At 35.9% G+C, this 7,163-nt stretch overlaps 1 protein-coding gene across 1 annotated transcript in view; it reads right to left on the bottom strand.

The window, feature by feature from the left end:
• The window catches only part of LOC126495033 (killer cell lectin-like receptor 2), a 28,815-nt gene that overhangs the window by 13,213 nt on the left and 8,439 nt on the right, over positions 1–7,163 (bottom strand). Inside the window, exons 2-3 of the mRNA XM_050132640.1 lie at positions 6,118–6,177; positions 1,265–1,453 (exon numbers count right to left, since the gene is read on the bottom strand). Coding sequence (XP_049988597.1) covers positions 1,265–1,453; positions 6,118–6,148 — 220 coding nt within the window. The 5' untranslated portion in view covers positions 6,149–6,177. The remainder of the gene's footprint in view (positions 1–1,264; positions 1,454–6,117; positions 6,178–7,163) is intronic.

The raw sequence follows: 7,163 nt of genomic DNA, 5'->3' as shown, positions 1-7,163 counted from the left end.
CTCATGACTGCAGATCACTTAATATCAGTTGCCCACATCTATTATGCATGTACAGCTGTACTGTGGTCTATGTTAGATGCTTTTACCTTAATAGAAATGAGACATATAAGGAAGCTTTTGATGGCGATTTTATGTTCTCCTGCCTTCAATGGTACATTCACAGCCTGATAGTGTCAAATTTGAATACATTAAAACGTGTGGTTTCTTAGCTACATTTATTTGTTTACTCTGGTGGTGAGGATACCCTCTCTCTATTAATAAACATTTATGTCCAACCCCTGTTTTTCTGTACAGAGTTAACATCACTGTGTTGGTCAGGCTCTCTTGGAATTTACTGGACACCAAGACTGTCCTCAAATTTGCAATTGTCCTTCCTCTGTGTTCTAATCACAAGCATTGGAGAATTGTGCTACCACTTAGAGTTGATATTTATTTTATTCTAATACAACAATGCAAAACATTTTTGATGAGTTTGGAATGCCTCAAGGATTATTTTTGAAGCTTTATTTACTTATTTATTTATATTTTAAATTTACCAGTTTTAAAGGTAATATTAGTTTTTAACTAGTAAAGATTGTCAACTCCTGCTATCAAACAAATGAGATCATATGCACGAGTTCTTTGTGAACTCTAAAGTCTGAAAAAATACTTCATAATTAATGGTAAACTGTACCAATTATAGTTAACAGTCATGATGCAAGGGAAGGCTCCTTTTAACATGAGATATGTTCATCTCTGTGTCACTGATAGACAGACAGCTGTGTGAGCACCATGGTGAAGCTCTCGTGTGCACTGTACGGAGGACATGCTGGTCACAAAGAGACCAACTTTCTGATACCAAAGTAGAAGGAAAACAAATATACAAACAATTATTTTTATTATTGTGTCTACGTAAATGTTCTAAGTTTATATCAGCCTAGGAATTTGGAAAACACTCTTTTACTGGGAACTCCCACATTCTGTTAACAAAAAAAGCGGGACCTAGATTTGCTCACTGATGAAAACAACTTGAATTCTCAGCAATGCTGGTTTGAGCTGCCTTTCCTTGGAGCAGTAGGAGACAGAACAGTCACTGAGTTTAGAAACTGTAAGATGTTCCTAATTCAAACAGGGATTTCTGGGGTTCTGCCCCTACAGGATATATGGAAACCCAACCATTAACCAACAGATTATCAGGACTGTAACCTGATAACTTGACTTCAAGTCCTTTAGAGAAGAATCAATACATAAAAATGCAATTCTTTATTCAAGATCTCCTCCTTACCTGTGTACTTTCCATAATCTAAAACAGTGTTAATTTTTCCACAGCATCTGTTCTGTTCCTCCTGATTTTTGTAGCCTTCATAATCTGATGACTTACTTGTCAATATTTTATCTGAGGCGCTGATATTTTTTACAGTGCTTTGATCAAGGTTGTTTTGACATTTCATTAGCTCATGTTTATCTTGAAAAACTAAAATTAAAAAAGATATAACTGAAAATGGTTATTAATTCTAAATATTTAAATTAAAGATATAAGAAAAGGTCTCATGTTGTTAACATATACCATTACTTCATTTGCTATTTTGCCATTTTAAAAAATAACTTCTCAATTGACTCACTGAAAAGATGCAAACATCATTTTCTACCATAAACTTCAGTATAAAGTAAATGATAAAGCAGAATTAAGTTATGGTTGAAGCTTATTACCTTCCAATCCCTTCAATTTTTTCTCTGCATAAAACTTACAAATAAATATCAAACTCATGAACTCAGTCAACCTTTAACACACAGAAAATGTGAATTAAGAAACATAAAGATATGGCACAATTCTCACAGCACTGATGAAAAATATAACATTCTTGTGTGTAGTTATATTTTAGTACCACCTGGGAGTTATTTCCAACAAAGATCTGAAGGAATCCAACAGCGCTGAAGTTTTTACATCTCTGTACACATCTAGTCTTTTTATATAATCATGCCTTCAATATAGACTGAGCAAAAAATAAAAGAACACCATCATTAAAACATCTTGTGTGAGGTAACCCAGACCTGGAAAGACTAGCATAGTGTGTGATATGCACTTATAAATTAACATTAACTGTAAATAGGGCAACTACATTATAGTCCACAGATACAGATAGACTAGGTAACAAGGCAGGTTCATGGGGAGATGCCTGGATCTCTCTGGGAAGGGAGAAAAAGAAGAGATTTTATAAGTGGACTGAGGAGAGGTAGAGAAGGAAGAAGATGTTCTAAAAGAGAAGAATGATGAGGGTGGTTGGATTCCTGGCTCAGGTAGAGACCTGGCACAAGGGAATTTTCTATTAATCTACATGGATGACCCCAGCTAAGACTCTTGGCAATGGCAGATATGTATGCTGGAATGACCTAGTCCTGTGATCTGCTAAAATTGCCAGTGAAGGAATTGAGATGGCAACTCAACCACATAACCTTTGACTATAGTCAGTTCTGCCCATGAGGCGGGCATGGATAATGGTAGCCTAGAGATTGGGGGCATAACCAACCTATAACTGTTCTACCCTAAAATAAGAATAAGCCTACCCCTGACACTACCAGGACCTAATTGCTGGAGCACCAGGATCCCAGAGACCTAGGATAGAACCAGACAACTAGAGAACAAAAAAAATGTAATGATGCCTATTAATATTCTACTAAACTCAAAATGATTCCTAGTTAATTGTCTTCAGAGAAATTTCATCCAGCAACTGATGTAAGTAGAGACAGAGACCCTCAGCAGAACTTAAGATTAAGCTCCTGCTGAAGAAAGGCAGGAATCAAAGGGATCAAGGACTTCAGAAGAGAAGTAACAAAATCAACTACTCTTGACTCATGAGAGCTCACAGTGCCTGAATAGACAATCAGGAAGCCCGCATGATAATTACTGGACATTTCTTATGTGGCATTTGTGTAGCTTGGTCTTTTTGTGAAACACCTTACTGTGGCATCAATGGCTGTCTCTTACTCTTTTGTTAGCATTTGGGACGCTATCCCTCATGTTGGGTCACACTTTCCATCCTTAATACAGGGGTAAATGGTCTTACTGAAACTTGATATGTCCATTTTTTGTTAATATTCATGGGATGCAGACTCTTTTCTGAAAAGGAAAGGAGTAGGCATAAATGGGGGTTGGGGTTAGAAAAGAGTAGGGAGTGGCCGGGAGGGGGGAGGGGAAATAACAGACAGGACGTAAAAAAAAATTTTTTTAGAAGTTGAAAAATTCTGTGTGAAGAGCTGTGCATTAAACTCCATGCTCCAGAGGGGAAGCCATTCTTTAGTTCAGACTTGGAAGTGGCAGAACTTGATGAGGAGAGGTGTTGTGGGATTCCCCTCTGTATGCTGTGAATTCCAGTGGTAAATATGAAACTGGTTTGGACTGGTAGTGTAGATAAGAGGGGAAAACTAAACTGATTGCTGGGAAAAGGGAGGCAGATTTGAGAGAAGCCATGTATCCCAGGCAGAAACAGAAGCCAGTCAGAACTTTACCTGGTAAGCCACAGCCACATGTCAATATACAGATTACTAGAAATGGGTTAAATTAATATGCATGAGATAGCCAATAGGAAGCTAGACCTATTAGGGCACGCAGTGATTAAAATAATATAGTTCCTGTGTTGTTATTTTGGAGCTGAACAGCCAGAAAACAAACAAGTAGACTCCTTCCACACAGAGGGGAAGATATTTGGAAGTATTATAATGTACTTTACATATGATATCCAAATAGAATGATGACTACTAAAATTACTAAATATATTTTGGCATATGAATTTGAATTTAACTATGTGTTCTCTAACAAATAAAAAAGTATATAATTACATAATATGGAAGTACATTTTATGCTGTAAATGTTCAAACATGTAAATAAATTTTTTAAGTGATGCATCATGTTCTAAATGATAAAGGTTTCAAGCTGATTCTGCAATCATTTTTTTATAAAAATACATTCTATGTATCTTGATACATTTCGTTCATAATAAATGTAAACAGACAATGTCAGGACCTTGACTGCTTGATTTCTTTTAAATCCTCATTTCCAAAGATAGATATCATTTTTTGAAAGATATGAATATTATGAAGCTAATATTATGGGAAGATTCAGTGAAAATCACCATGGGGCCAACTGGTAAAAACCACTTATTTTGTGGTTTTTATATTATTTCCCTTTGCAAATGGGCCCAGAAGTCAGTTGGTTTCTCTATTGTTATCCAACTGCTCATTTCAGGCAGTCTCACTTCTGGATTTCAAGGAGTAAGCCCAACCCTCCTTGTACAATGAGAATCTGCACTCTTATTGTGAGTAGAGATCATATGCAAAAGCTCTTGGTAAACATTAAAACCTGAACGAATGTTAAAAGTAATTGACAAGCAGTTAATTAAAGAAAACCAGTCATAATGAAAGGTAAGGAAGGTTTCTCACAACACATAACATTTTAGTTCTTCTCCTATTACTAATGGGATCCCTAGCAGAAGTACAGGAGTGTGGGCACCATTATATAGTTCCCACGTGCTTGCGGGAAGTACAGATCGGTCACAAACTGGCAACATATTTGATACCAACTAATGAGGAAACACACACACACTTCTATTTTTACTGTAATAATTCAAATACCTTATTCTAGTTCATAATAAATATTAGGTAAATATATTCCTACTGTAAAATTCCATGTTCTTCAAGAACAAAGTTGGAGACTTGCATTTGCTCATAAGCCAAAGCGTTAATTTTCAGGGGTGCTAACTTGTGAATCTATCTCCTGGAAGCAGTAGAAGAAAGAATAGCCACTGGGTTCTAGAAACTGTAAGATTGTCCTAATCCAAACAGGAGTTTCCAAGATTTCAGACCCCTGCATGAAATAAGAAAGCCCAACTATTAAGCCACAGATCATCAACCTCATAAGTTGCTAAATGGACTTCAAAGCTTCTGGAGAAAAAAACATTACAGAAAAATGCTTTTCCTTTTTCAAGATCCCCTCATTGCCTGTGTGCCTTATGCAATCAAAAAACAAACAAACAAACAAAACTTATCTTCCCTACAGCATTTGTTTCATTCTCTGTTGAGGGACTCCAGTTCCTTTTGATGTTTGAGGTCACCACACTCTCTAGGTTAATTTCTCAGCATTTTTTTCTTTAAGTATCTGTCATTTTCCATGGTTTGATACATTAGATTGAGGTTGTTTAGAGTTTTTTTGCAGTTCATGTTTTCCTTTGCTATACTGAAGAACTAAACTTAGTAGTAGGTATAATATAAAAAAATGCTTACAATGAGTAAATATTGAAATTTATGGTTAAAAAAAATCATCAAGTTGACAGGAAATACATATCATTACTTTAATTGCTATTTTTGCACATAAAACAACTCTTCATTTAACTCACTATAAGAATGGAAACATGAACTTATCACAATTGGCAGCTTCAGTGTAAAGTAGATAAAATAGCTAAGAAATATTATGATGCAAGCACCTTTTGTTCTGATTACTTCAATTTTTTTTTGGAGCAAAAAACTTACAAATAAATATTTAAGTAAAATTGTCAGAGAAACAAAACAGTTTGGAAATTTGAACTAAGAAACATGAAGTAACACCGCAGTTATCATTAGAGCAGATGGAGTACCCACAGGAAAAGAGACAATCATGCAGATTTGCAGCTTTGTTGGAGCTTAGCCCATCAGTGGTTTTCTCTAAGGATGTGAGGACATCAAACAAAAGGTAAAGCTGAAGTTCTTCTAAATTCTGTGCACAGATTCCATCTTTTCACTTAACCATGTCCTTGATATAAAATTTTGAAAGAAATCCATAAAACAACATAATTTATTTTGGACTGCTACTTTTCATAGGCTGTCTATGTAAGATTCATAATCACCCAAGCAGAAAGCAGAATATCAGCAATACACATTTTATCACAGGGATATTATTTATGAGTAAGACAAGCAGCCCCAGAGTCATTGTAATGTCCAAGGGTTCAGGAGTCCAGGGGCAAAAAACAAAACAAAAAAAAGTGCGAATTCTGGGCCACCTGGGATGTCACCTGATGACAGACAAAATAATGGACACAGTATGATCTCTGTGGCACAATTAGTGTCTATTGGCATTGCCTGGGAAAACAATGTATGTGAATTACTCACTGTATGTCAGCCACACTGCAATTGCCGTCATTAGAAGTAAGCAAAGGATTCCAAAAGCCACTGCAATGAAATGTAAGGAGATTGAAAGAGATATAACTCTAAAGACATCAAAATTGGTAAGAGAATTATCTCCAGGACCATCCCATGGTTCACCTGTAGCCATAACCTGGAGCTTCATGTGACAAAGGGATGATAAACTCTAATGTTTTAGTCAAAATTCCAAAATACAAACTAACTCCTACACCTAATGTTCTGGGAACAGCTCAGAAGAGAACTAAAGATTGTAAAATACAGAGACTCAAGACAGGGAGGGTACTTTCAGCAATCTCAAAAATAGCATAACCTAAGCATGAATAGCCCAACCCCTACCACAGAGAACATGCCAATATGGACAGGGAAAAGATTTACATGATCCCAGCCAATTGTTGACTGGTGATAGAGAAAATAAATATCTTCTAGGGTTGAGCCCATAATTGGATATCTAATACCAAGAGGTCAGCTCTAAAATACATGCATGTGAACAGTAATAAATGGAATGTCAGATTGAATATATAAACACATGTAAACATATTACTAAAAATTAGAAGAAAAGGAAACAATAAAGACAATAAATCAAAGTAGGAGCATTAGGAGGAACTGAAGGGTAACAGAGAAATGGGAATGGGATATAATAATAATGAATAAAGACGATCAGTAAATTATATTTACTTGTATCCACATGTCCTAAGAAACCCTTTATTTTATATAATTAATAAATTTTAATGAGATCTATATAGTTTAAGTTTTAGATTTCTAGATGGCAGACAACTATTCTGCTTATTCCCTATGTATAGAAGCAGTCCTCCAGGAGTTTAGATAAGTTTTGCCCATTTAGCCTTGAACTCTCAGTCTTCCTGACTCAGTCTCTAGGTAGTGGAATGACAGCTTGAACTGCCTCTTCCAGGTGCACAGTTTGTTCATCTTACAAAGCACTGAAGGCATAAGCATGATGCAGGTACAAAATTCCAAACTGTAATTAGCAGCCCACTAAAGAGATCACAACTCAG

Source organism: Alexandromys fortis, unplaced genomic scaffold (genome assembly GCF_014885135.2).
Source record: "Alexandromys fortis isolate MF-2015 unplaced genomic scaffold, M_Fortis_MF-2015_v1.1 scaffold_388, whole genome shotgun sequence".
Lineage (NCBI taxonomy): Eukaryota > Metazoa > Chordata > Mammalia > Rodentia > Cricetidae > Alexandromys > Alexandromys fortis.
This window is presented reverse-complemented; position numbering and strand designations above follow the sequence as displayed.